At 45.8% G+C, this 27,531-nt stretch overlaps 1 protein-coding gene across 1 annotated transcript in view; it reads left to right on the forward strand.

The window, feature by feature from the left end:
• Positions 1-27,531, forward strand: part of ABHD2 (abhydrolase domain containing 2, acylglycerol lipase) — an 83,411-nt gene that overhangs the window by 43,817 nt on the left and 12,063 nt on the right. Inside the window, exons 4-6 of the mRNA XM_080914186.1 lie at positions 6,752-6,927; positions 8,728-8,895; positions 25,523-25,706. Of these exons, the coding sequence (XP_080770312.1) occupies positions 6,752-6,927; positions 8,728-8,895; positions 25,523-25,706 (528 nt within the window). The remainder of the gene's footprint in view (positions 1-6,751; positions 6,928-8,727; positions 8,896-25,522; positions 25,707-27,531) is intronic.

A 27,531-nucleotide genomic window follows, 5' to 3' on the forward strand; every position in this document is an offset into this window, starting at 1 on the left:
ATTACATGTGTGCACCACCACATGTCCTGCTCAGTAATCTTTTTTTTTTTTTTCATCACACATATTGGGACAGTAACTCCCAGTATAGAAAGTTTTCCTGTGATTGTTAGTCCTCCACACCTATAATTCCTGTGTTCAATTGTGGGAGTCAAAATGTTTGTATGAACACTAGATTCTTGTATCAATTTTTAGACACTAAATTGTGCCACATGCAGTCTTAATTGATTCTGTCCAGGTGGTTCTTTTATTTCCCCAGTAATAGCCACTATGAGATGAATAAGGGACTGATATTTATCCACTATTCATTTTTAAAATTGTAATTAGGGTTAAAGATAGAGACAATCAGAGATTGAGGGTAGGAAATAGACTGGAGTCAGAATGGTATGGTGTTTGACATCATTAGCTACAAAGGAAAGTACATCAACACCGGAATGAGATGTCACTTTGCACCTGCTAGGAAGGCATAATCTTGTTGCTTTCAGTATTAGAGATTGAGCCCAAGACCTCACACAGCTAGGCGAGGGCTCCACCACACAGTTATATGCCCCCAACCCTTTTATCCAGAAAACTGCTCAGGCTGGCCTTGAACTTGGATTTTATTCTTATTTGTGTGTGTGTGTGTGTGTGTGTGTGTGTGTGTGTGTGTGTGTGTTCATGAGTGCAGTGTGTGTATTTATGTGTTCACCAATGCAGGAGGCTACACAGACCAGAACTGTCAGATTTCCCCTAACCACCCAGGAATCAAACTCAGGTCCTCTGAAAGAATGGTGCATGCTCTTAACCACTGAGTCACCTCCCCAGCTCTACAAGACAGTATTTTTAATAGAATGGGACAAGTGCTGGTGAAAAGACAGAGACATTGAAACCCTTGAATGTTGCTGCTAGCAATATCAAACAGTGTAGCTGCTATGGAAGGCAGTTTGGTTCTTGGGGAGTTCATCAGCAATTTCATTTCCAGGTACAGGCCTCAAAGAACTGAAACGAGGCCTTCAAACAGAAGCGTGCACACAGATGCTTATAGCAACGCTACTCAGAGTACTCAAAAGGCATGGACTACCCAGTGCCTGAGAATGGTGGACGTGCAAATAAATGTGGTGTAGCCAGACATCCCTTCTTTGGTTCCTTTCCTTCCCTCCCTCCCTCCCTCCCTCCCTCCCTCCCTTCCTTTGCAGGGTCTCAAGGCAGATGCCATGCCCTGCCCCTCACATGCATTCCTTTCTTGATGTAGCTTACTCAAAGTCAGGTTCCAGAGACTGGAAAAATGATTTCTCTCCCAGAGGACCTGAGTTTGGTCCCCAGACCCATGTGAGTGCCTCATACCTACCTGTAACTCCAGCTTCAGGAGGTCTTCTTCTGACCTCCATAGGGACTTGAATACACATGGCATGACATTCTCTCTCTCTCTCTCTCTCTCTCTCACACACACACACACACACACACACACACACACACACACGTATATATAAACAAAAATTAATAAAATGCTCTTTAAATACCCAATCTGATACACATCTACAGTGCCCAGGAGAAGCTGCTAATGGGCATTTGGTGCACTGGAAAGGACTAGCGGGGGCTTTGGGATTAGGGGGCTCAGTGTCAGGTGATGTATCCAAAACATGTACAGTACATCAGTACAAAACATGTACTATTCATCAAATCCTAAAGCATTAGCGATGTACGGGAGAGTCAAAGGAGATGACAACTACCAATAAAGTAAATTTACAACCAACAGACCCAGGTGCCAGGGGAAACTGGTCACACCCTGGGTTAAGGCAAACCTAAGCAATCAGCTAACTTTATTTTTCTCAACTCTTTCTCTAAAAATCTAAACTATTTGCTTGGTCAAGCTGCCTAAAGACTGTGTGCGTGTGCATTTGTGTAGTGTGCATGCCTGGGGCATGAGGGCGGTGGGAGGATCCAGATTTTTCCCTTGCAGTCCTTCCCATTGGGCAGTTTTGTTAGGAAGGCCAGATGTTGATCTGATAAGGACAGGCTGGCCTCTATTTTGTGGTTCGTTTCTTAGTAACGAGATTTTATTAACCACAGGCCTCAGCACGACAGTGGACAGAGCAGCGAGTAGATTAGAAAAGGAGGAAACATTATTCCTGCTTTGTTAGAGATAAACATGACCATATGCTCCAGTTCTTGAGCACAGCTTTTAAGCAGAATGCATGACCCCAGGCAAAGCATCACACTGCACGCTCTAAACCACGGGAAAAGCTGCAGAGCCCTACTGTGGGATGTAGAGGAGATGAGCCATGTCTTTAGATGGGACAAGTCGCTGCAAAGATGTCTGTTAACACCAAGGTAATACATGTTTGGTGTCAATCAAATCTTCTCAAAGTTTCCCAGGAACTCAACAAGCCGATCAGATTATTTCCGGGGGGGGGGGGGGCTGGGGGGATAATCTGTTTCGGAAATTTTTGCAATAGTGAAGGTGACCAGAACTTTTATCTCCCAAAATATCCCATAAGCTGTATTGATGAAAAGAGCCATACTGGCAAATGAATAGACAGATAGACTATAGTAGAGAATAGAGAAGCATGTATAACCGAGACCTTGGCGTATATTACAGGTAATGGTGGAAATCAGTCCAGATGAGCAGAACAGTGACCTCATCTGTTAGGAGGAGATGAGCCATGTACGCTTATCACTTAGAGAGAAGTGCATTTAAGGGAAATACGTTTCTCTAAAAACAACTGTAGGAATGAGAGGAAATAGCTGGTGGTAAATAGGTATTGGAATCACTCTTCTTACCAGGCAGAATCAGACATGGTGGGACAAGCCTGTCATTCCACCACTTAGTAGATAGAAGCAGGAGGATCCAAGTTCAAGGTCAGTTTCAACTACATAGCAAGTTCAGGGATAGCTATGGGCTACACTAGACACTGTCTTAAAATCTTAAAAACAGAATCAGGTTTAATTTCTAAGATCTACCAAATTTAACCACAAATATGAAAAAAATATAAAAATCAAATTAAACTCACAATACACACCTGTAGTCCTAGCACTCGAGAGACTGAGGCAGGAGGATTACCAGTTCAGGACCAGACCATGTCTCAAAAACCAACGAAAAATGTGAACTTAAACATACCATAATATAATTAACAAAAAAACAATTCTAACATACAAATGATAATGTGTTAATCATAAGCACTAATAAAAATACACATTAGCAGGGAAAAATAAAAATATAATAGAAAATAAACAGAATTTACAGAAGAAAAATAAATGCAAGTAGTAGGAAACATGAGTCAGGAGAACATAAATTGAAATGAGAAAGGCTTTTACATTTATTGGGGAGCGTGCACACCTGTGGAGGTCAGAGAACAACTTGCAGTAGCCGTGTGTGTCCTGCAGATTGAAGTGAGGTCATCAGGCTTGGTGGAAAAAACAAAACAAAAAACTGGCCTTTACCCTCCAAGCGCACTTACCATCCTGAAGGACAATTTTTAAAAACATAAATGGATCAGCCTTAAACATGTTGAAATGAGGTGCCCGTTAAAGTGGCCAGAATGTAAAAGATTAATGCCAACTATTGATGAGGGTACAAAAGCTAGACACGTGCCCTCATGCATTATTGGTAGGGATGTCAACTGATCCATCGTCTTTGGAAGGCCATCTGGCATTATCTATAGACTGGAGGCTGCACCTATCCTCAATTGAAGCTGCTCCCCTCACACATCTCACCTGCTGGGGACAAACACAAAGCCTACCCGGTCTCAAAGGACAGATGTAGGACCGTCCTTCCACCCCACCCTGCCCACCCAGACCAGCCTAGATCGGGGAGTGGCCTTCAGACACAGGGTCAAGTGAGCCAATGACTGTGACATTCCGACAGACGGTCTCGTAGGCGATGGAATAGTCATGTCCTTTCACAAGCCGCACCAGCAGCATTCGTGTGCGTTGTTCACATAAACCCCAGAATATTTTATCCTTCAGGTCTGTTTTTCTTCCCTAATCTGGACCATTCTGAACACTGTTTCTGGTTTTTTTTTCCTTGTAGTTTTTTGATAAGTTATATAAATATTTTTAATGCAGTTAGAAAGCCACCGCACTAAACTTACTTCAAAATCACAGCTTTGTTCGTCCTGCTGCGTGTTATTGTGAAGTTAATTAAAAACTGTGTTTTATCAGTGGGTGGTATTGTCATACAATTAAAGATTGTGAAACTTATGCTGTGCACAGTTGACCTCACACTGTGATTCTAAGACAGCTGTACACACACACACACACACACACACACACACACTGAAGATTTTATTCTACTACTGACTCTGAGAATGTCTCCAAATGCCAGTCAGATGAGAGCTAGGCTCCTGTTGTCATGATACATATTATCTTTTAAAGATGTTTTAAAATCTGAGATTTGTTAAGTGGATTGTTTTATGTCATTTCAACCAATTTTCCCTTGGTGTTTAATGTGGGTCCCTGGGCAGAGACCTTAAGGTAAATGGTAGGAGATGTGCGTGGAAAGAGCTTCCTAACTAATGGAGCTACCTGGGTGCTGGGACAGAGCAGTGCACAGGACTGAGACGATGGCCCAATAGCCAACCGGATAGGGAGCGACTCCTAAAGACAAGGCCCAGTGGCCAGCAGGGACTACTGTTCCCCCAGGGTGTCCATTTGATTGGAACTGGGACAGTGGATTCGTTCTGGAGCATATGCAGAGTTAGGGAAGCTACAGACCTGGGCATCGGAGAGCTGAGACAAGATTTGTGTGTTGACGTTCTCTCGCCATTGGCAAAGCAGACAACTGAACAGTGGAGTGAGTGGGGGACACGAGGGTGGGGGAGCAAGGTTCAGAGGAGGCTGTGCATCTTGGGGATGGGAGATGTGTGTGTGTGAGAGAGAGAGAGAGAGAGAGAGAGAGAGAGAGAGAGAGAGAGAGAGAGAAAGAGAGAGATCATTAAATATCTGCCATGACAAACCTTTTATGCAAAATCTGCAAATAGCCAAAAGGAGATCTGGCTATAATTTTTGCCATATTTTCTAAGATTAAATCATGTTCTAAGCAAAATTAAAAGTAGCATATGAGCTACTACTAGCTTGGTTGGTTGGATTTTTGTTTTTTGGGGGTTTTTTTGTTTTGGTTTTTTTTTTGTTTGGTTTTGGTTTTGGTTTATTTTTTTTTGGTTTTTGTTTTTTTGGGTTTTTTTTTTTTTTTTTTTTTTTTTTTTTTTTTTGAGACATGGCTTTTCTGTGTAGCCCTGGCTGTCCTGGAACTCAGTCAGTAGACTAGGCTAGCCTTGAACTCAAGAGATCCACCTGCCTTCTATTCTGATACTTTAACCTCAGTTTATTTATCCTTTTATTATTATTCGTATCATAAGGAAAATGTCCCTCTAATTTTCCTCAGGAGTTTGGTTTTCTGGCTTGCCCTTCTCCCTCTACACAGCCCAGCGGCAGTCTGAGGGATCCTGTAAACTATGTGGCTGAGTCTTACGTAGTATTCAGTTGTTCAGCTGACATGACTTTTATAAGGCTGCTTTCTGTTGCCATCCTAACCACTCAGCCCCTAAACATACCCTACTCTGCTCTCCAAATCCAGCCATTTATTTTATGGGGATTTTTGTACCTGCCTGCAAGGGACCCCGTGCCCTGTCACTTAAACACCCCTCTCCTTTCTCTCCAGCCCCAAAGAAGCCATTTGCCTGGAGATTCACTCAAGGTGAAGCTTTACTTCTTTAACTATGTGTGTATTCAATAGCACACATACAAAAGGAACAAATAGAAAAAGAGCCTAGAACCATCTGGTTCTGCGAGAAATGATAAGCATGAATGAACAACTAGGTGAAGATAAATCATTGCTAAAACACCCCTGGGTGTGCTACAGAGCCGAGAGACTGATGCCACTACCGTGTCCCATTCGGAGATTCTAGTTCATGGGAAACACACATCCTGCCTCGCCCCTGAGCTCAGATAAAGTGCTGTGCGATAAATCGATATCATTTTCAGTAAATGGGATCGTCCTGTACCTGGGCCATGAACCATCCTCAATTCTTAATTGGAACAATCTCTTTCCCAGGAACAAATGGGTTTTTAGTTCTTGTATTTTGTTCCAAGGCCACTGTTGTCTTCACAAAGGGCAGTTGGGGGGGGGGGCACATCATGCCTTGTGTAGACAAAGAAGCCTGTAGTCTACGGTAATCCATCAGAAGTACTGCTCGCCCTTCTAGCACATTCTCTGAGGCTTATTGTAGTGCTCTCTCTATATCCCTAGGCACTTAGAGGCTCTGAGCAGAGTCTGCAACTCTTCATGGTATGGCCAGGAGCAGAATTGTTGTAATGGAGTAACCCAGCAGCTGTGGCAGAAGTGACCATTTACTGAGCAGAGGTTCTGCGCAAGCCACTCTGTATACATCAGCTCATTTGGTGATGATGAGGCCAATCTTGTCACACAGGATGTATTCAAAGGATATTATTTGCTTCCTTTCCTCCTCGATTATAGAAATAACGTGTGTTGAATTGCTTGATGCTCTAAATTTGAAACCAGGGTTGATTCCTAAAGCTAACGTGTAGGAGGCATTAATGAACAGAGCATGGGTGTGAGGTGGTTAAAAATGTTCAGCTCAGTGGCGATATGCTTGCTCAGTATGCATGAGGCCCCAACATCACAAAAATAACCCATTGTGTTTACGGTTAGTATACAAAATAATGTGTCATGAAAAGCTTTAAGAACTAGGATACCTTTGTTCAAGAAATATGGAGGAAACTGACCACTCCTATTTTTCTTCCTTTCCTTTCTCAGATACATTCCACCACTGATCTGGGGAAAAAGCGGACATATCCAGACAGCCTTGTATGGGAAGATGGGGAGGGTGAGGTCACCACACCCTTACGGGCACCGCAAGTTCATCACCATGTCGGATGGTGCTACTTCTACATTTGACCTCTTCGAGCCCCTGGCTGAGCACTGTGTTGGAGGTGAGCTGCTTTAGGTCCTGATGTTGGACGGCCTAGAGAGAGGAACAGCCATCTGCATCTGTGGGGAAGCAATGGGTAAAATGCCTGTGCCACCCACTGTCCCATTGCATTCAGAGGCCAGGTCATCAGGATTAACTCCAGCCTGTGCTTGTTAGTTCATATTAGCCGCAATCAGTGAGAATTACAGAACCCTTGTAAAGTATGGAAGCCTATTTTAAAGGATGGCTGGAAGACCTTGGAGCCCAGACCCCCAGGACCCAGTCAGTGTCAGTAATAGTTCCTGAGTGCCTACTGTTCCCTCCCCGATTCTGCCCATGCCCTGTGAGGTGGGTGATGCTATCTCCCTTGACCGTGGGAAGCTGATGCTTGGAAAAGCAATCTAGGGTGGGTTTATTTGCTGGGCAGCAGGGCGCAAAGGCTCTCGGGTGCCTGGTGTATAAATCTCCTTGGACAAAGGGCACATTAAAGCCATACTCACTTTTCATGAGTCAGTGAGAACCTCATCCAAGAAGTAACTCCCATTTCCGTTGCTGCTAGGCTTTGGCAGTGTGCTTTCCCAACCATACAGTAAACAGTGATTGCAAATACTTCATAATGAAGCCTTCAGAGGAAGTGCAGTTGGTTGCCAGTGTCCTTTTTGAATGCAGTCCCTACCAGAAGAGAACATGGTTTCTGTTTATTCAAAGACACCTAGTTACTTCAGGGAGGGTACTCATTACTTATGGGTAAATTGTAGCAAATGTGCACCAACTCATTTATCCCAAGTACCTGGGATCACTTTCCTCCCCAGCCCTTCCCGCTGCCTCTTGTCATTCAGATCTCAGATGTCACCTCTTCCGAGGCTATGGTTTCTTTCTCTTGATCCATGGTACCTCCCTGCCTAGGTCCCTCATGGCACCTGCCAATCTAGCTACTTCTGTAGCTGTTTAGGACCCTTCTGCCTCAGTGCAGGAATCCCCAGAGCCCAGGAGAGTGGCTCTCAGCAAACAAGCACAAAAGGAGTGAGTACTAGCCAGCAAAGTAGTTCCCACTACGTCTGTAAGCATTGCAGTGGGCCCTTCATATATCTATCCCTACACAGCTCATTAAATGCCTTCTTCCCCTTATTTCTGATCATTGGACTTCTAGCATTTAAGCATACGACTTAAGCTTGGGATGATGGCTCACACCTGAAATCCAAACAATCAAGAGATGGACTCTTGAGGATCAGACATTCAAGGCCAGCATGGGCTACATGAGACCCTGTCTTAAGACAATGACAACAAAGTAGCATAAAATTTAGCTTGAACAGTCCGTTCTTGCTGGTATTCAGTTCTTGCTGGTATTCAGTACGAGGGCAGGAAAGGGCAAAACCAACTCTTAAGTTTCTTATCCATGACTTCCCATCAGCCCAGCTCCCTGCAAAGATCAATGCTTTTATCTGCAGCCAAGAAATACTCTTAAAAAAATGAGCTGTGTTATTTCTTTTATGATCTATTTTCCTGCCTGTGAGAGGACTACATCTTCCTTTTGGCAAACAAATAAACAGAAGCATTTAATAATGAAAAATAGACCAGACTGAAAATGAAAAAGAACAGACCAGGTGTGGTGGTGCACACCTTTCGACCCAGCACTAGGGAGGCAGTGGCAGGTAGATCTATGTGAGTTCTAGCCAGAGCTACAGAGAGAGAGAGAAGGGGGGGGGAGGAGGGAGGGGAGGAGGGAGAGAGAATTACCCTGAATCCCACCACCCCACTACCTGTTAATGTCAGTGTTTATGTCTTAAATGGATACATAAAGATCTCTTTCTCCACCCTGTAGATGACGTCACCATGGTCATTTGTCCTGGAATTGCCAATCACAGCGAGAAGCAGTATATCCGAACCTTTGTTGACTATGCCCAGAAAAATGGCTACCGGTGTGCAGTACTAAACCACCTGGGAGCCCTCCCCAACATTGAGCTGACCTCCCCACGAATGTTCACCTATGGTAAGCATGGGGCGTGGCCAAATGGAGCCTTCCTCTCACCCTTTTCCTACTCTCATGGAAAGTGTATGGCCCCGCCAGCCTTCTGCCTTGTAAGTGTAGAAATTATAAACATCCACAAGAGATGATGGGGCACACTTCTTATAGCAGCCAGCTTACACTGCCATTTGTGATGCTGTGTCTGAGCAGCTTTGGAGGTGGTCACCCATCCCTCGAGGTTCATAGGGGAAGGCCTTGCTCATGGACCTAGACTGGTAGAGAGTCCCGCTGGACCTAGGGAGATCTTGTTCATAGTTGGACTTGTGGAATTCACTCTGCTATCCCAACACCTCTTCCTCCAGATTCTAGCAGACAGGTAAAGGTGTGGTGGGTACATTAGTGTCGGTTTGGTGGAAAGGAATCTGCACACAGCAGCTTGCTGGATTTTCTCAAGTTCCTTGAGGACAGGACTAGGCAGGCTATCAGCTTTACACAGATGCTTCTTAACTCTAAAGGAAATTCTGTTCCCCAGAGTTCTCACTTCTGAACTGTCTCTTTGTTTGTTTGTTTGTTTGTGTTTTTGTTTTTGAGACAAGGTCTTGCTTGGTATCACAGGCAATTCTAGAACTCATGGTTTCATCCAAGCTGCCACTGAACTTGCAGGGATCCTCCTGCCTCTGCCTTGTAAGTGCTGGGATTACAGGTGTGCACCACTGTGCCCAGCCCTGAACTGTTGTTCACTCTTGATTTCTACTGGTTCTCCCTTCTGACTACATATGCACACATAAATAATAAACACATAAAAGATGCATCTGTATGAGCAAACAAATTATAACATGTTGTAAGGGGAAACAACTGAACATTATACCTACAATCCTACCATATAGCAGTTTGTAATTCTTTACACTTCCTTCTTTATCTATATTTACATATTTTAATTAATGCAGACAAGTTTATATTCTAATAGTTTACTAACAGTTACTTTATAGCCACTTTAAAGCTATGTGGCCATTATATTGAATCTTTTAAGAGCCTCCTTGCTGTTAGTCATAGTCATAGGGTATATATTTTTTCATTATTTAAAAAAATATTGCTATAAATATCTTGTTCATGGATTTTTTTCTTCTCTCTTAAGTACTGTGGACTTAAGTCTGAACCCACAGTCTCTTTCAGGATATGCCAGCAACATGTCACCGAGCTATAACTGTAGCCCTTGTGATTTTTATTTTGAGACGGGGCTCACCAAGTTACCCAGGCTGGCCCTGAGCGTATGTGATCCTCCCCCTCAGCCCTTGTCATTTTCTTCCCACTAATGACATCTTCAACGTAGATTTCCAGCAGGATCATGCAGTTGGCATATCTTGTACACATTGTCAGTGTACGACACACTTGTACATATTGTCAGTTCTTCTATGGGGTCATGTACGTTGCCATTGGTAACGCTCTCATGGGTAGGTGAAGGAAGGATACACATGCACGCTCTTTGGCAGGCATAGGACTACACTGGAAGTGACTCCGAGTCCATTTCTACCCTCATGCTCACTCTTATAGTTCTCACAGATGCTTCTGGTAATGTCTGGTCAGTGGCTTGGAAAAAGAGATGAAAATCCAGGTGCGTGGGGACATGTGACATGTGGGGGAAGACTTGGCTCTGAGTCGCTGAAGTAGACAACTTTGAACACATATGAAAACAATAGGAAGTGATTCTAAGATCCTGAATTAGACAGAAAGCCATCTGGACAAACAGACAATAACAACATGTGCCTTGGCTGCAAGGCTCAGCAGAGGCTTTAGAAGCTTCATCTAATAGCAAATGCACCACACAAATTAGAAATGCCACAGAGGGGCCTGGGAGCACAGCTCACGGTGTTTACCTCGCAGGCACAGAACACTGGGCTCAACCCTCAACTGTGCATAAACCAGTGTGATCGTATATGACTGTCTTGAGATAGAGGCAGGTGGATCAGAAGTGCAAGGTCATTCTTGACTGTATAGAGGTTGAGACCCTGTCAAGAAGAAGAGCTGAAGTCACTGCCACCAGTGACATCACCTATACCTAGTATATGTGCTGGCCTCAAGCACAGCAAACCCAGAGACAGACATACTTCAGATGAAGAAACTGAAGCTCAGGGAAGAGCCTTGTCATCAGGGACGTGAGCCTGTAAGCAGAAGAGCTGAGACGGGAGCCTGGATCCAGCTGTTCCAACCTTTAGAGTCATCACACAGCTGATTAGAGCATCTGAGTCTCTAAGAACCAGGCACCTCATCCCAAAGGTGTCCTGGGCAGCAGACAGGGGAGACCCGACGAAGACATTACAGACTGGAGAGCAAGGTTGAGAGGTGGAGTGGAGGCTCCAGGTGGGCCACTCTCAGAGCAGAGCCAGGCAGAAGAACGGCACCTGGGTTTCCGGACACTCCGGCCCACCTGCAGCTGGCAAGGTGGCCTTGCTGAGCCTCCGTTCTAGCATCTGTAGACTGTAGTCGTTTTCCAGAAGGACAGGTGGCCTAGAGGAGACATGACTTTTGGGACTATGCTGTCCTTTTGCTCTGTGTCGGTATATCGTTTAGCTGCTGCTGGGCATCTATTAGTAGGGTTGAAGTCAAACACGACTTTCAAAAGGTATAAAAATCTAGAATTCAGAGAGCCTACTGAAGTCTAACTCATCAGTGGTGACTTACAAGATGCTAGAGAGAGAGAGAGAGAGAGAGAGAGAGAGAGAGAGAGAGAGAGAGAGAGAGAGAGAGCCTTTCTCAGCCGCTGTTTCAGCTAAAATTGATTTTTGATAAGTGAATCCTTGGACTGGTGAGGAAGGAGCACTCTTTTAATAAAAGTGGGCTGATCCATTAGAGTGAAGCCTGGGCTTGCTACTCTCAACATGTAAACTGAGGCAGCCTAACACTTAACATGCTAGAAGTCAATAACCTTCACCACGGTTAATTGCATGCTAAATTCCTCAACTCGTTAGCTGCCTCTCATGCCTCCACCCAATTACATGTGTGAAGTCTTATATCTGTGGCCAGCCGTCGCTCACTGTAAACCACGGTCACACTTGACATAGCCTGGTAACTTGGCGTCCGTCACTAACCCAGGCTCACTGGTCTTCAATGTATGCGTTTGCAGTTCTCATCCAATCTTTTCTGCCTCCCAGCTGAACTTTAGAGTTATTTGGTTAGATTCCATGTTGAATTTCTGTATTAGATGAGGTAGACCAGCTGAAGCTTATCTCCAAAGCCCAGCAGTTCAAAGGCAGAGATGTATTTCTGCTCACTCTTCAAGTTCGTGACATAACCTGGGGCCCTGGGGCTCCGTCCTTGCTTACTGTCTTCATGCAAAGGCCCAGGTTTGAAGAGCAGCTACCAGCTGGAACATGGCCAGTCTCACAGTGGATAGAGAGAGCCTAGTTCTAGAAGCTACTACCTAGAAATGATAGAGATCACTCCTGGGCAAAGCACAGCGTGCCACGGAGCTTAACTTCAGAAGCGTGGAGACCGCCAGCCTGTTCTTAGCATAGCTTATCACAACTTTTAATTGGATTGTAATTTCTAGACGCACGTAGAAGACTTTGTATTGACAGTTTATACTTTCCTCTTCCAGGAACATGGTGCTTTCTGAGTCTTCATAGAGAACATCTAGTCCCCTGTAGAGGGCAATGGTCGTTAACAACAGATTCCTCGGGAGAACTCCCCAGGGAAATTTTTAAAGACTCCAGGGCTTGGGACCCAGCTCCTTAGGAGCCTGTGGTATGGCCCAGATTTTTAGAGTCCCATTTCCAATTTCCTCTTCAATCTGTTGTCGCTGTTACTGTGTTGCGTTGTATTAGATCTTGTTTTGCTTTTTATTGTAGGAAATTTCACAATAGGGAGAGAAGAGAATAGAATGAACCTAGGAGAAATCCCAGTATACCAGTACCTGCTTCTAATTCATGCAACTTGTAACCAGTCTTAACTGGTCATGTTCCTTCTGGTCAGTCCACCCCTTTCCTCAACTCTCAAGGGCTATTTCAAAGCAAGTCCCAACCAGCTGGTCATTTCTGTGACTATTTCAGTATGTTGTGCCACGATACGCTCTGTAAACTGTTTTAACTTGCTTGGGTCAACAACAGTGCCTCATCTAGCGGCTTATCCAGCAGAAACTTAATTTCCCAAAACTACAGAACCAAGAGTCTGGATACAGCAATCTCTCACCATGGCTTGTAGATCGCCGCCATCTTGATAGTTGTCTTCCCGGTCTTCCAGCTGTGCTTCTGTCGGGTGCACCCTGATCCGCTGTGTTGTATTCGGGCCTGCCTGAACCACCCCACTTAAACATAATCACACCTCTGAATGCACTTGTATGCTGAGGTGCCATGTGTTCAAGCCTCACTGTGTGAATCTGGGGGGAACCATCTATCTTGTAGCTGAAGCATGAGCACAGTACATCATCTCAATCGAAATGACACGGCTTGTGTTCACACAGCAGCTCACTTCTCCCTGCCGTCTTCTGTCCTGTCCCCCTTAAAGGTTGATGAGTTTAGAACCCACATCAGCCCATACTAATTGCAATTGGCTGGTGTGTTATTCATTTAAATTACCTTTCCTCCCCTTTACCAAATTCCTAATGAGCTGATGTCATGTGTGAGCGACTTGATGTGATATTGGGAGTGGGAAGCTCTGGATCCCCGGGATATGCCACAAGCTCATGAATTAGACTTCCTGGACCCACCTGAGTATATGTTAGCACCGGGCGCAGGCCCCAGCGGTCTCTGAGAGCCAGAGAGATACAGGCCTGCCTATCTCCGGGATGCCCAAGTTCTGTGGGAATCCCTTTCATGGCCTCACTTAGCTCCTCCTCCTGTCATCAGAGTCTCTCCCAAGATGTCAGCTTTCTATGAGAGCCCTCCATTGCCTCCTCTACGTGCAAGTAACGTGAACCCCCATCCACACCACACAGCCTGTTATCCAGCACCCCTAAATGTTCTCCATGTACATATATATAATTTTTTCCCCCTGTAGACCACCAGGCTGTTCTCAGTCACAGAGATCCACCTGCCTCTGCTTCCCGAGTGCTGGGATTAAAAGTGGATACTATGACCGCCCAGCTGGTTTTCATCACTTTCAAAATGATGGATTTATCAATGTTTTTCTCTTGTCTCTCTGTCCCAAAAATCTGTTCAACTAGCACCAGTCTTTGTAACCTCTTCAGTGACTTCCAGTGCCCAGAGCCCTGCTTGGCCTTAGGAAGTGCTCTCCCTGAGACTGCCAAAGGGCAGGGCAACTCTGCTGGTGGGTGTGAGAAGTGGTGTGTGGGTGTGAAGCGGGAACATCCTGGAGCAAATGTGCCTGGTAGCTATGTGACTTCTCCCTGGTGAACTGCTCACCTTTCTAGACCGGGAGGCCAGGCTTTCCTCTCACTGTGAAAACCCTTTTGTCTTTCTGAAGACTGAGGAGGAAGCCAGCGGGAGCCCTTGTACCCTACCCACTCTGCCCTGCCACAGCCAAATAATAAAAGACCTTTTCCCTGCTTTTCAGTTTAGAACTCAGAGGTTCAGAGAAACACTCACCCCTCTTCATTAACGGAAGAATTTCCTAAAGAGCTGACTAGCGCTCTTAGGCTCCTTGGTGCTGCTCGCCTATGAAAGATAATTCGTTAAGGAAAGCCTTGCATGGCAGCTCCCATTGATCTCGCTCTAATGAGGAGCAGACTGTGCAGAATCCTGTGCATTTCTTCATTTGATCCTCACTGCCTCTGAGATAGCTATTAATTAGAGTCCCTACTTCACAGGCTTAGGGAGGTTAAGCGCCTTGCCGTGGGTCATGCGGCCAGAGGAGCAGAACCAGTGTACACTTCTTACTCCCAACTTCATACCACTTTCGTTCTATTATTCCTTTCCTATTTAGGGTACAGTTCATTACAATAGTATAGAGAAACAAGGGTATGTGAGCACATAATAGTATCTCTCACTTGGTGATGGTGGGCATTTTTAGTAGCAACTATAGATGACATGGCATGTGCCTTGTGCTGGGGACTGTCCTGAGTTCTTTATATACCAAGTTAAGTTGATTGTCCTCTTTAACAGCTAAGGAAACTGAGGCCCAAGCAAGACTGAATGACTAGCTGTAAATGGCAACCTAGGTTTCAAACATAGGCAATCTAGCCATCTGCTGAAGTCCCTGCTTCTGAGCAGCAGGCTACTGCCCCACTCCATGCACGAGCAGAAATAGCTTTCGGTCATTTTAACTGAAGACTAAAGGACATTTGAGAGCTTCTTTAGAGGCACACAAGTGGGCCTGGTGGTTTGGAGTCTGTCTTTTATTTGCCCAACATCATCCGGTATCTTGAGTGGAACTTAGCTGAGAGTCCCTGCTTCGGAATCGTATAAAGAACAGCTCGATACTTTGGGCAGACCAAGGAGCACATAGCCACAGTCGATCTAAGTTTATTTGCCAGATCTATCCAAAAGACAGTGTTCTCTATTGGCAGGCTTCTTAGGTACAGGGACCAGGTCTTAGTTTTTAATAGGTTTACATAGTGTTTCCTAATCTCCCGCCTCTACTGCATGACTTACATCTGCTGAGGAACAGCCAGGGAACAGTCTGCACAGGGCAAGAGCCTGGGCGTCTTGGAGGCTAACAGATGGAGTTTATGTATATCGTTAAGAGACTGGATATCAGTAATACTGCAGTCCTGAATACAGCATAGCAATAATACCGCATGCATGTAGGGCATAGAGCCCACTTCTTTTATAGGGCTGCTTCTGCAGATTCATGACCTGCAGGACTGACCTAGCCAGGTCTGTGTGGGTCCCACAGCACCAGTTCAAAGCTACTATGGCCTCTGTATTGAACCCTCAGCCTTCTCCCTCTCTCCGTGTGTGTGTGTGTGTGTGTGTGTGTGTGTGTGTGTGTGTGTGTGTGTGTGGTTGTTCCCAAACCCAGGGTCCCATCCACATTTACTACCTTTTCTACCACTGAGCTCAATCCCCAGTCTTGCAATCAATTTCTAAAATGAGTACAGGCATAATATTTTATTGCAGTATATGCTGTATTCAATACACTTTAGCCTAATTAAAAGACTTATTTTTATTTTATGAGCACAAGTCTTTTAGCTACATGTATGTAAGTGTACCACGTGCATACGTGCATGTCTAGTGTCTACAGAGGCCAGAAGAGGGTCAGATCCCTGAGAACTGGAGTTATTAGATTGCTGTGAGTCACTATGTGGCTGCTGGGAACCTAACTGGGTCTTCTTGGAGAACAAGTGCTCCTAGCTGCTAGGCTGGGGGTATGGCTCAGTGGTCGAGCATTTGCTTAGCATGCACGAGGCCCCTGAGTTCAATCCCCAGCTAACAGGGTCAGATGGTTCTACTTAACTTCAATGTGCACCATAGATTTTTTAATGTGGGGAGAGGCAGTACTGTGGGTTGAACTTGACTCTTGTACATGCCTAGCAAATGACCTACCACCGAGCTATATCCTTAACTTTCTCTTTGGTTTTCTGTATTCTGAGACAGGGCCTCACTAAGTTGCCCAGGCAGGCCTTGAACCAATTTTGTAGCAACAACCAGACCTCAAACTTGTCATCCTTCTGTCTTACCTTCCTGAATAGCTGGGACCACAGGTCTGGGCCACCAGACCTGACTCTATAGACCTTATAAAAGAAAGAAAAGGATGTTTCCTTTTAAACTTCTGTTTCTGAAAGTGCTTCAGGTTCACGGAAAAATAGCAGAACCATTACAGAGAGTTCCCACAAGTCCTCAGCCCATCCCTTAATGTCAACATTTAACCACAGTACAAACATTGAGATATCAAGTTTCCATTAGCAGCTTTCTTGGCTAATCTTCAGACTGTCTGAACTGCTCGCACGTGACCTTTACTTGTGGTGTGGCCTTGGATTCTCCCATGGGGACAGTGCCTCAGTCTTCCTCTTTTTCCCACCTTGAGACTTGTGGTGAGCATTTACAATTTGCTTTTAGGTTGCCATGTAGGAGTATTTGTTTGTTTGTTTGTAGAAACAGAGTTCTGGCTGTCCTGGAATTGGCTCTGTAGACCAGACTGGTCTGGAACTTAGAGATTCACCTGCCTCTGCCTCTCGAGTGCTGGAATTAAAAGTGTGCGCCAGCATCACTACAGGGTTCTTGGTGTTTTGTAAATTGTTTTTTTTTTTTTTTAGCTATGAAATATTAAATATCTCTCTTGATAAATTAAATGATGTAAGCTGATCAGACCATAGGTAGAACATAAATGGGTAATTAGTACCACCTACAAGGGTTGAGGTGGCCAGTGCCTTCTTTTTTCAAGACTTATGATTTGTATATACCTGCACACATATGTGCAAGCACACAAAACGTGAGGCAGGGAGAGACAAAGACTGAGTTTGTGTGCACATTTGTCTTGAAGACCAGAAAGGGGCATCAGACCCCTGGATCTGGAGTTAAGTTACATGCAGATGAGTGCCATCATGTGGTTGCTGGGAACCACACCCAGGTCTGCTGCAAAAAGAACTAAGCACTCTTAACCACTGAGCCATCCTTGAGTAGGAGACCTCACTGGAACTGGTTGGGCATCCACCCTGCCATGTGTATACAGTCAGTAACACTGAAGAGGAAAGGAAGACGGGAAGTCCTGTGACGTTTTCAATGTATTGTTATCACAAAGAGCCTCATCTAACACTGCAACACTGCAGGGGTAGACATGTTGGCCAATTCTTTCTTGACACAATTGATTTTCTAACCCAGACCATGTTTGAAATACGATGTCTCTGCCTGTGATACTATAAGGCCAGCACATCAGGAAGCACTGTGTTCTCTCTGGCTGCCTCTGGCTGAACACACTAGACCCCAGTTATTGATGTTCAAAGCAGATCATGATTGGATCAAGCCCACAGCCCAGGGGTGAGCTGAGCTGGAGGGGGGGTGTTCTCCAAGCCAGAGACCCTTCTGGTCCCTGTATTTTATCTTCCTGTTTAGAAATGGTATGGCCAGAAAGTCAAGGTCCCAGTGGTCCTGTCAGCTTGATCTTGAGTCAAAGAAAGAAATAATATATATATTTTAAAGTCTCTTCTAAATCACATGAAGGGAACAAACATAACCTGGCTTTGGCCCTCATAAGGTGACTGCATTCCATGGGGCTATGAGTCTCAGAAGAACTTAGCGCCCTTCTTCCTGTGAAACACCACGTCAGAGATGGGCTCAACCTCAACCAGCTCATAGTTCTTTCTTCCCTGTCAGTTTAAATAATTAAGTGGGCCTGTCCTTGTGTTTTAAATGCTGGGCCTTCTGGTGTTGCCCCAAGGGAAGGTGCTTAAGGTGGCAGCCTTACGCTGCCATGCTCTGCCCTGGAGGAGCACATTCGTGTCCCGTTGAGTCCAATGTGGGATTGTGCGTTTGTTTGCTTGTTTGTTCTTAATGTGGTTGGTGCCTTCATAATAAAACCAGAAACCCCAAAGGGTGGTTTCAGTCTTGGAAGGGACAAAAAGTAACCATATATAGTTTAGGGACCTAACTGAGACACTATGGAAAGTCAAGGGAGCTCTTACTGATGTCCATATCTGAACAGCAAACGCTTCAGACTATCAGACACAGTGGGGCTGTGGGCCACTTGTGGCGTCCGAGGAGATCACCCATATTCCAGGGTACCTATCATGTAGAGTTGCAGATTGTGAATTTTAAGTAAATTTACCTGTCCCCTCCTTTGGTTTTATGAGACGGGGTCTTATGTAGTCCAGGCTGAATTCAAACTTGCTTTGTTTTGTAGCCAAGGCTAGCCTCGAACTCCTCTCTTTCCTGCCTCACAGTCAGGTGTTGGGATTGCAGGTGTTTTTCTTCCTCATTTCCTTCATTTTCTTACTGTAAAACATTCTTCCCGGTTATTTTATGTGCATGAGTGGTTTGCCTGCATCTGTCTATATGTGTGTGTCACATGCATGCCTTGTGCCTGTAAGGCTCAGGAAAGGACACTGGATCCCCTGGAACTGCAGTTATGTATGAATGGCTGTGAACCACCATGGGGATGATGGGAATTGAACCAGGGACCTCTGGAAGAGCAACCTGTTCTTTAGCTACTGAGATATCCAGCCTTTTTTATTTTCTTTTTATAGTACTAGGGCTCAAACTCTGGGCTTTGCACATACTATTACCAGGTAAGTGTCCTGCCTCTGAACTATGCCCTTGTCCCAGACAGTAAATTTGAAGACATTTCTATTTTGTTTCCATTGTTCCTATAATAATTGATTAGATCATCAACCTAGATGCTTCTGTAAACTTGTCACAGCTGCCATTTTTGATGACACAAGCCTAGTTAGGGATGGTGTTTTTTTCCAGAGTGACAATGTGAATTGTCTTGCCTCTGCTTAAAAAGTCAAGCAGTGGACACCAGGGAGAAGGACAGAAAGAGGAGGAAGTGAAGATGCCCAAGAACATTAGGGGACAGTTTCAGAGGTGCAGGGCCCAGCTTCAGGACAGACAGCAAAGCACTGTGAGCTGCTAGCAAGGTGTGTGAGCCTGCAGCTATAAGAAGCGTTCGGTACCCAGACCAACAAAGCTTCAAGTATTCATTTTCTTTCTGAGATAAGGACACGGCAAGCTATCTTCATCTGCAGCTATTTTCTCCCTTGGTGACTCATCTTGGGTAGCTTCCACTTGGCTTTAAGGAATGACTCAAGTACCTTTACTATGAAAATGACAGGGGCTGCCGAGCCCCAACCACCCGCTGTCAGCGAGCTGTGTCGTTAAACTCAGTGGGACAGATACTCAAGTGCTTATTTCCGGCCACAGCACAGTGGTGCTGACCAGTGTGTGTGCTTCCGTTGCGCATGATTCAAACTTTGCTCTTACTCACTTCACATCCTGAGGTGTACCCACCAAATGCCAGGCCCATGCCTGGCATCGAGCATACAGACATGACTCAACTGCTCCATGCACAGGAACACCATGTCTCTGCGTTTGTGTATTTTAGCCTGCTTAGTCATGTGCATGCCATTGAAGGATATGGCTTTTGGTTTCTGATTTGTTTTTTGAGATAAAGACTCATGTAGCCCAGGTTGGCCTTGAACACACTTTGTTGCCAAGGAAAACCTTGAACTTTTGACCCTTCTGCCTCCACCTCCCAAGAGCTAGAATTAGAGTTGTGTGCCACCTCACCTGATTTATGTGGTCCTGCATGCTAGGATAGCACTCTACCAACTGAGCTACATTCCTGGCCCAGGAATAGCTTTAGAAATAGTAGCATTCAGAAAGTCTTTACTTTGTCTTTCTATAGAGGGAGAGACTTGAAGAAAAGGCAACGGCTCTTTCTGATTCTCTTCCCAATACTGTCCTGTCTTCTTGTGTGATTCTTCTCTCTAAAGCCAGGCTGCTGGCTCATATTTCATCTCACCCTTGAAAGCTATGGTGAGATTGAATGTCTAATCTTATTATTGGTGCTAATCCCAGAAGGATCAGATACATAGAACCTTATTAAAAATCCCCCACTATGGATATACAGATTACTGTAGTGCTTAGCACAAGCAGCCAGAGTGGGCCTAAGAGCATTAGTATCTGGCTTCAGGTGGAGCTCAGGAGTTCCTAGCACCACCAGAAGACCAGCCCTGGCACGAGGAAGACACACCATGACTGCCCTTCCCTTGCCCGGACTAGGTGGCTGCTCTTCATAGACAACCAACAGCGTTTCCAGCACTGAACAGACCTGGCCCATTATCAAGATCAGATATATTTTGATTTAATGAAATGAAGGTTCCCAAAGAGCCTACACCATTAGCTGTAATTGCTCTCAGTTGTGTAGCAAATCCAAGTTTTGTGACTGCTCCTGGTCTCAAATAATTAGGTTCAAATCGAAGTACTACAAGAGGGATCAGATGGGAAGACAGGAAGTCTTTAATAGTCGATCAGGGCCGCCCTGCAGTACTAATGCCTCTGTAGGTTTGTGATACAGGGCCAAAGACTTGGGTTGCAGACACAAGTCCCAAAGGCCAGCATCCCCACTCATTCACTGTTGGGAGTGCACGTCGCCTCGGTGGACCGTTCTATTTCTTTGTCTGTGTGATCCATACAGAAAGCCTACAACAGAGCAAGCCTCCCTCTTCCATCTCTTCACTCAGGCCACGCCGATTAAGCATCCTCTAAGCATCTGGCTCACAGATGCAACAAGGAGCAAGATCAAGGACATCTTTATGGAGTTTATAATCTAATAGCAGCTCACTCAACATTAGAACACAGCGTAGAGATATGAGTAATTAATTAGCCAAGGATGATATTAGGCAGAAATCCAAAGAAATGGTAGAGAAGTAAGGGGGGTTGTAACAGTTTAAATAAATCCCCTCAGAACCATTCCTTATGCAAATAATGTCCCCAGTGTAAACTGCTGTCCTGGCATTACTGATGCGTAGGTCTCTTTAGCACGGTCGAAACTGGCCTCGGGGATCTTCATTTGCTCTATTTTTAAACTAGCAAGATTTTTTTTATTATCAAATATGAAACCCACATTTCTCCCCTGGGTATCTGCCAGTTTTCCACAAATGCTCAGTTAGATATGTGCACACACATATTTCCCTTTTGAACCTAAGAGTGCACATCTTATGTGCACCCTTTCCTGCAACCTCCCATGTTTTGGTACCTCTGAAAGATGGCTTGCTGATAAAAATGGGGGGGTTCCAGGGTCTTCACAGCTATAAACAGTTGCCAAGAACATCCATGTACATGCATCTTTGCACTTATTAACGATTGTATCTGCAACATACAGTTCCCAGAAATAGAATTGCTAGATCAAAACACTATATTTTTTATTTTGTTCTTATTTAAGACAAGGTCTAACTATGTAACCCAGGACCTGAACTCACAGTCCTTCTGCCCTTAGTGTCAGTGATTCAAAGAATTAGACGTTTTCTGATTTTCAAAATATGGTCTCATGTATCCTGAGCTAGCCTGGAACATGCTATGTGGCCAGTGATAACCCTGAACTCCTGATCTACATGCACCTCCCAAGTGCTAGAATTTCAGATGTATGCCACCTGCCTTAAGGACTGTACTAAAAATAAATAAATTATGTCTGTATTAGTTGCTTCTCTGTCACTGTGATAAATGCTATGACCAAGGCAACTAACTTATAGGAGAGTTTCTTTAGGCTTTTGGTTCTTCAGAGTTAGCATCCATAATGGTGGGACATTGGCAGCAGGTAGTCATGGCAACAAGAGCCGACTGTTGAAAGCTCACATCCTGAACTGGAAGCCTGAAGCATGAGCCTTTAAACTTTCAAAGACTACCTCTGGTGACATATGTCTTCCAAGAAGACCACACCCCCTAAACATCAGTAAAGAGTACCACGGGGTGGGGAGACTTGTATGCCTAAATGCCAACACTGTGGAGAACGTTTCTCTTTTAGATCTCTACAGTGTGCTTGGATGTTTTGTCCGCATGCACCTTGTACACGTCTGGCGCCCACAGAGGCCAAAAGAGAACATAAGATTCCCCTGGAAATACTTACAGATGGTTGTGAGCTGCCATTTGAGTGCTGGGAACTGAACCTGGTCTTCTGCAAGAGCAGCCAGTGCATTAACCGTCGAGCCTTCTCTTCAGCACCGGGACTGGACTTTTAAAAAGCACTAATAATGTCAGCACAGTGCAGTCCGGGGTCCGTGTGCACTCGGCGCTGTCCTGTGCTCATTCACAGGGAACATACCTGCGAGCCGTGGTCTGCAACTTCCCCAGTCCTGGAGACCAGCAGACTGGATGCTCTTTCCTGATACAAACTAACAAACAAAAAACAACGCTAGTTATTTTAATTCAAATGTTGTTGCCTATGAATGGTACCAGCCATCTTTTCCACTAGCCTTTAAAAAAAAAAGAAGAAGAAGAAGAAGAACGGAGGCTTCCATCCACCTTCCCTATCAACTAAGATGGCCATCTTCACAGTGAGTCCCTAGACCAACAATGTGAATGTCACCTGACATCATCACATTGGAAATGTAGGCTCTCTGCACACCCAGACCCTCTGAAGGAGGACCTCTAGAGGCTCTCAGTGTAGCCCCTGCCTCTGGAGTTAGTAAGTTTGGGGCAAGGGCCCCCAGACCAGCATTTGGAGCAAGTTCCCACACAGTGGACCACACGGTACCTCCACTGCACTGGGGTCCTACTCTCACAATGATGTTTATGCCTTTTATTCGGTGCTGAAGAATGAGACCTAGAGCCACTTGCATGCCAAGCAAGCGCTTCCACCACTGAGCCCATCCCCGGCTTTCCGCTGTGATGGTAACCTGCAAGGAGGTTGTTTAGTAATAGCCTCTGTTGGGAGACTGAGGCAGGAGGATTATCACAAGTTAAAGACAGCTAACTTGGGCTATCTAGTGAATTCCAGGCCAACCTGGGCTAGGAAGGAAGTGGGAAGGAAACAGGAGAGAGAAGCTGTTTGTTCTTTAGGTGTTGGGTGAATCTGCAGGGAATGGCTGGCTACTCTGACCCTGACGTGGCCTCTGAGAAAGCCTTGCAGGCAGGCAATGTGGAAAGTTGCTTGATTTTAGATGTTCCTAAAAGGCTGAGCAGCTCCCCCATCTGTGCAGATTGCTTACTGCATGTAGAAGGGGAAGAAACTCTGGGAAGAGATGACCCAGAAGCAGACGGCAGTGTAACGTTGTTGTTGTTGTTGTTTGCTGTGGAAGACAAGGTCTTATTATACAACTAGGCTAGCCTTAAAAGTCTTCTATCCCAAGCAATCCTGCTTTAGCATACTGCACACTCCCACATGCACCAGGAGTACTGGGTTACAAAGGTGTACTGCCAGGCCTGCTTTTGTTTATTTTATTTCTGTTTCAAGACAAGGTCTTGCTATATTTCCCTGGCTGGCCTACAGACCTGCCTCAGCCTCCCACATGAGTGAGCTATGATACCCAGACAGAATCCTTCTTCTTTAGAGAAGGTAGTTCGAGCCTCATGAAGCATTTGTGCCCTTAGGTCCTACCTCCAGATATTCTGCCAACGGGGTAAGATACATGAGACCCGCCCCCCACACACACACAAGGGGAAGAGATGAAAATAATAGATGTTCGTATAGGTTCCCCTGGCTATGACTAAATACCATGACCAAAAGTAGCTTGTGGGAGGAAGGGGCTTACTTCCCCTTGTAACTGCCAGGCCACAGCGCATCACTGAGAAACCAAGGCAGGAACTTAAACAGGATCCTGGATGCAGGAACTGAAGCTGAGGCCACAGGGATGCTCTGCTCTTCATACCTCACTCAACTTGCTTTTTAAGCAACCCAAGGCCAACTGCCCAGGGGTAGCACCACCCACAGTGAACTGGGCCTTCACACATCAGTCATTAATCAAAAAAGGGAGTGGGGGGCTGGAGAGATGGCTGAGTGGTTAAGAGCACTGGCTGGCTGCTCTTCCAGAAGACCTGAGTTTAATTCCCAGCAACCACATGGTGGCTCACAACCATCTGTAATGGGATCTGATGCCCTCTTCTGGTGTGTCTGAAGACAGCAACAATGTACCCATGTACATAAAAATAAATAAATAAATCTGAGAGAGGGGAAGGAAGGAGAGGGAGAGAGCACAAGCCCCTTAAACCTCCTTATAGCCCAGAGGCAGCATCTCAGTTCAGGTTCCCTCTTCCCAAGTGACTCCAGTTTGTATCAGACCAGCAGATAGAAGGGAGCAGTTCTAGGTTCTAAAAGTGGTGTCCTACGTGGCTCACCAATTTCGGCAGCTGTTATGCCAACTAGGGGTATCAGGCTTGTGTGCCCATGGCAGGACAGCAGCCCCCATCCCCACTGTAAACCCACAACATTTCCCTGCTGGTGTGTGTGTTGTGTGCTTCCACTGGCCTCCAGCAGTGTGTCTGCTAGGCTTTTCTCCGGAGTTGGCTCCCTGACATCTGGGCTTACTACTAGATGAATGTGCCGAGTCCTTCGCCTCTGCGTGCTCACTAGCATCTTTCTCCCAGCAAAGCTACAGAGTCGGAGCTTGGCTCTGACAGCCTCCCAGGGGACAGTGGCTGAGAGCATTCCCCCTAGGCAGACTAGGCGTAAACATCCTCTCTGTTCACACAGCCCCTCTGAGGGTTTCAAAATGTGTTGTCCTCCCTTGCCACCCTAATCCCTGTGTCACCAAGAACATTTGGCTGAACCATGCAGAGCATCCCAGGTGTCCCTGTGGACTTGGGGGTTTATCTTCTTTCTGTCCCCAGAGTTGACAAGAAGGTCCGGTAAATAACATCCTCTGGGTTCTTAACACCATGAATCATTGTACACATGGGTATAGCACCCCAATTTGTAGCTAAGAAGCTAATCAATCCTCCAAGGCTTAATTCTTGCTTTGTATTTATATCTGTGCATGAACGTAGCTGCTTAATGCTCACCCCGAAAATCTCTCTGGATGCCCAGGAGCATCTAAACCAGTAAATCATGGCCCACCTCTAAAAGAGCATTGTAAAGGTGTACACATTATTTGATATGTGTGCACCTGCTTACAAACACTGATAACACCCAGTTTTCTCTACAAGAGAGCATCTCTCACATAGCTAAAAACCAATATCTGTCTGCCCACCTGCTTTTTCTCAACACACATGCACACGTGCCTCATTCTTCCAGTGCACGGGCACCCAGTTAGCAACACTCCAGCTTGCATTTTCTTCAATATCTGTTGCATTGGAAATGGTCGGGTGACCTCTCCTTTTGCCCACAGGCTGCACATGGGAATTTGGAGCCATGGTGAACTACATCAAGAAGACCTATCCCCAGACCCAGCTGGTTGTCGTGGGCTTCAGCCTGGGTGGTAACATCGTGTGCAAATACTTGGGCGAGACGCAGGCAAACCAGGAAAAGGTCCTGTGCTGTGTCAGCGTGTGCCAGGGGTACAGCGCACTGAGGTGAGTCATCCGTTACACACGTGCGCGCGCACACACACACACACACACACACACACGTTTCTTCCCTTGGGTCCTTCAGTAGACAGCACTTGTTTATAGAGCTGGAGCAGGTCCAGGGAGCACCTTGCAGACTGAGCAAAAGTCTCCATCTTAGACTCAACTGGATCTGCTTCCATGTCATTCTAGCCGGCCTGTCCTGCCTGAGATACAGAATAGGATCAGATCTGTGATTGGATCACCAAAGCGACTGTAATCGCCACTGTTTCCCTAGTGAGTCTCAGATCATGTCAGAGTTAACCGGGGAACACAGCGAACAGCAATAACTGACCCCTGGGCCTTGTGACCCCTAGGCCCCTCCATCCAGCAGGAGTATCGAGTCTCAGATAGTGTCAGAAGTAACTTGTGGAAGTCTCCCAAGCAGATCCTCACTTGAAGGATTCTTCTCTGGGGCATCCTAGCTATCCTCCCAGGGAAGCTGGCCTAGGAAGCAAATGCCTCCACCCTTAGTCTCCTGCAGGCAGATGCTCTACAGGATGAGGTCACACATGAAGTCCTCAGAACAGCGCCGGCTCCAGAATGTAATTGTCTGCAGCAGCATTACTGTTCACCGGGAAATGAAGAGGGTGGGTTGGATCAGGGGATCACAGAGACCTGTCCGGTGAGCCATTGGCTGTCTCGGTTCATTGAGAATCACTGGGGCGGCCGGCAGAGTGGCTCAGTGGCTGAGGCGCTTGCTGGGTGAGTCTGATGACCCAGGGTTAATCACTAAAACGCAGCTGTCCTCTGACCTCCACTGTGTGCCATGGCATGTGCACCCACACACAGCATCCTGCACACACGATAATAAGGAAGGTTTTAAACAAAGGAATCACTTGAGGGGATCATGTTAGAGAGAGGCTCAGCCTGGCGGAATTCATTTGGTAAAGCCTGTGAGACCCATTTTCATAGACGGTTCCGAGTTAAGCAGTCATTGGGTTTGGTGACCTGAGCAGTCTCTAAGCTCTGGCATTCTAGGACTAGGTTAACCTCTAGACCTGGGGGAGCCCTCCCATAGACATCTGAATACATACTCCCTTTATCTCACCCCAATGAGAAATATCCAACTCCCAGCTCATGTCGCATAGAACCAGAGCTAGCCAGAATCCATCCTGTCCAGCCACTTGGATAAGAAAAGGTTAATCAGGAGGACAGACAGCCTTCCACCAGACCCAAGGAACAGGGCGTAGAGATCTAGGAGCCTCTCTGCTTTTACCCGACAGCAGGTGTGATGGCCAGCATCCTGTCCAGTGTTAGAAGCCACTGGATTCCCTTTCTGACTTCAGCACAGAGCTTGCTATAAATGCTAACCTAGTGTGCACAGAGCACTGGGCTTTGTAAATAGGAAGCTTGAGATAAATTTGTCCTCTCCTCCCTCCTGTCTGCTCAATGCCCCAGTCTTACAAGAACAACTCTCCTCACATTTTGCAGCAATCGCGCCACCTGCTGTCAGTACATGGTCAGCACAGTTAGCAAAGTAAGCTGTTCAAGTAAGGCAGGAAAGGTTACAATAGGAACCTAGGATCTATGAAGGGCTTCTTTTTCACTCCTTCCTGTAAGAGTTACATACACACAATTGCTTATTGTCACATAGACCCATATAATAAGGAGGGAAGTAGGCTGATTCTCTAGTACGTGGTTGACATTTGGCTGAAGCCTGCCATCTCTGCCACATGGGATATGGCAGCTCAGAGAAGTGCCATGGACTCTCACCCCGATCAAGTGGCAACAGGGGTCGAAGGTCAAGAGCGTAGGAACCAAGAGTAGCAACAGCTCTGTGGCTTGATGG

This window comes from Micromys minutus (assembly GCF_963924665.1).
Source record: "Micromys minutus genome assembly, chromosome: 3".
NCBI lineage: Eukaryota > Metazoa > Chordata > Mammalia > Rodentia > Muridae > Micromys > Micromys minutus.